The sequence below is a fragment of the Saccopteryx leptura genome, chromosome 2, assembly GCF_036850995.1.
Source record: "Saccopteryx leptura isolate mSacLep1 chromosome 2, mSacLep1_pri_phased_curated, whole genome shotgun sequence".
Taxonomy (NCBI): domain Eukaryota; kingdom Metazoa; phylum Chordata; class Mammalia; order Chiroptera; family Emballonuridae; genus Saccopteryx; species Saccopteryx leptura.
Genome location: NC_089504.1, coordinates 227,161,270 through 227,162,216, shown reverse-complemented (window position 1 = coordinate 227,162,216; position 947 = coordinate 227,161,270). Strand labels below are relative to the sequence as shown.

Sequence of the window (947 nt, the reverse complement as noted above, 5' to 3'; positions counted from 1 at the left end):
GCAGTAGGGACCAGGTTGACTACTACTGGTCTAAATTATCAACTATAGATAACCAAAGGGTCAACAATCTCAAATGCAAAGACACACACAATCTATAGAAATAAGCACACATGAAAATGTTGTAGGTGTGCCAAACAGATTACCTTTAATGAAAAATGAATTTAGATATTTTTCCAAAGAAAATGGGTAGTATTCAATTATATAATAGTAACACAAGAGCAAATGAATATTTTTACAAATTATTGGAAATTCAGGTAATATCGCTCAAAAAGGTTCTGATATGACATGACAGTCTAAGACTTGGTTGTTACTGTTTGAGCAGACGATAACATGGCTCTTATAAATCATGCAGGGAGCATACATAGTCCTGCAGAAGAGAATGTCTTGAAGAGATGAGCAATTTAGGCTTTCTTAGAAGAAGCCAGAAGACCAGTATCTTCCATAGCAGCATGGACGGTAACAAGCATATCCATAGCGACCATAGCCACATCCATAGCCACATCCCAGGCTTCCATAGCCATAGCCCAAGCCCCTGTAGTAATTGTTGTAAAAGATCATGGTGTGTGGAGAAGACTCAGGAGAAGAGTACAGTCAATTTCTAAAGTTCTAAGTGTATCATCCACATGAGGCCTTATATACCAATTGAGTGGATGTGGAAGAAACCACAAGTACTGTTGACTTTATGTTTCAAACTCCTTGGAGTTATAACCCTTTTAAGAATTCCTCATAAACCAATGTATTCAGGGTGGCTTTGCTGAGTGTTGGGATGCTTGTGATGAAATCATGTGCCTTTAATGAAAGATCCTTCTCTTAGCTTGGTGGCTTGTTTATCCCAGATGTGAAATCTAAACTGTTACTAGCTACCACGAGATCATATAACCCAGTCAGGTTTCACCTCTTGAAAATTTTTTTCCTTTAATAATGTCCTCCTCTTATCTGCATATATG

General features: G+C 37.7%; 1 protein-coding gene across 1 annotated transcript; it reads right to left on the bottom strand.

Annotated features, from left to right (window-relative positions):
• Positions 1–411: 411 nt before the first annotated feature.
• LOC136393331 (keratin-associated protein 20-2-like) lies at positions 412–558 on the bottom strand. Its single transcript, XM_066365944.1, has one exon. The coding sequence runs from the start codon at positions 556–558 to the stop codon at positions 412–414; it is 147 nt and encodes a 48-aa protein (XP_066222041.1).
• Positions 559–947: the final 389 nt, after the last annotated feature.

Excerpts from the sequence above, each read along its gene's own strand:
- LOC136393331 (XM_066365944.1), bottom strand. The coding sequence starts at position 558 with ATGATCTTTTACAACAATTACTACAGGGGCTTGGGCTATGGCTATGGA.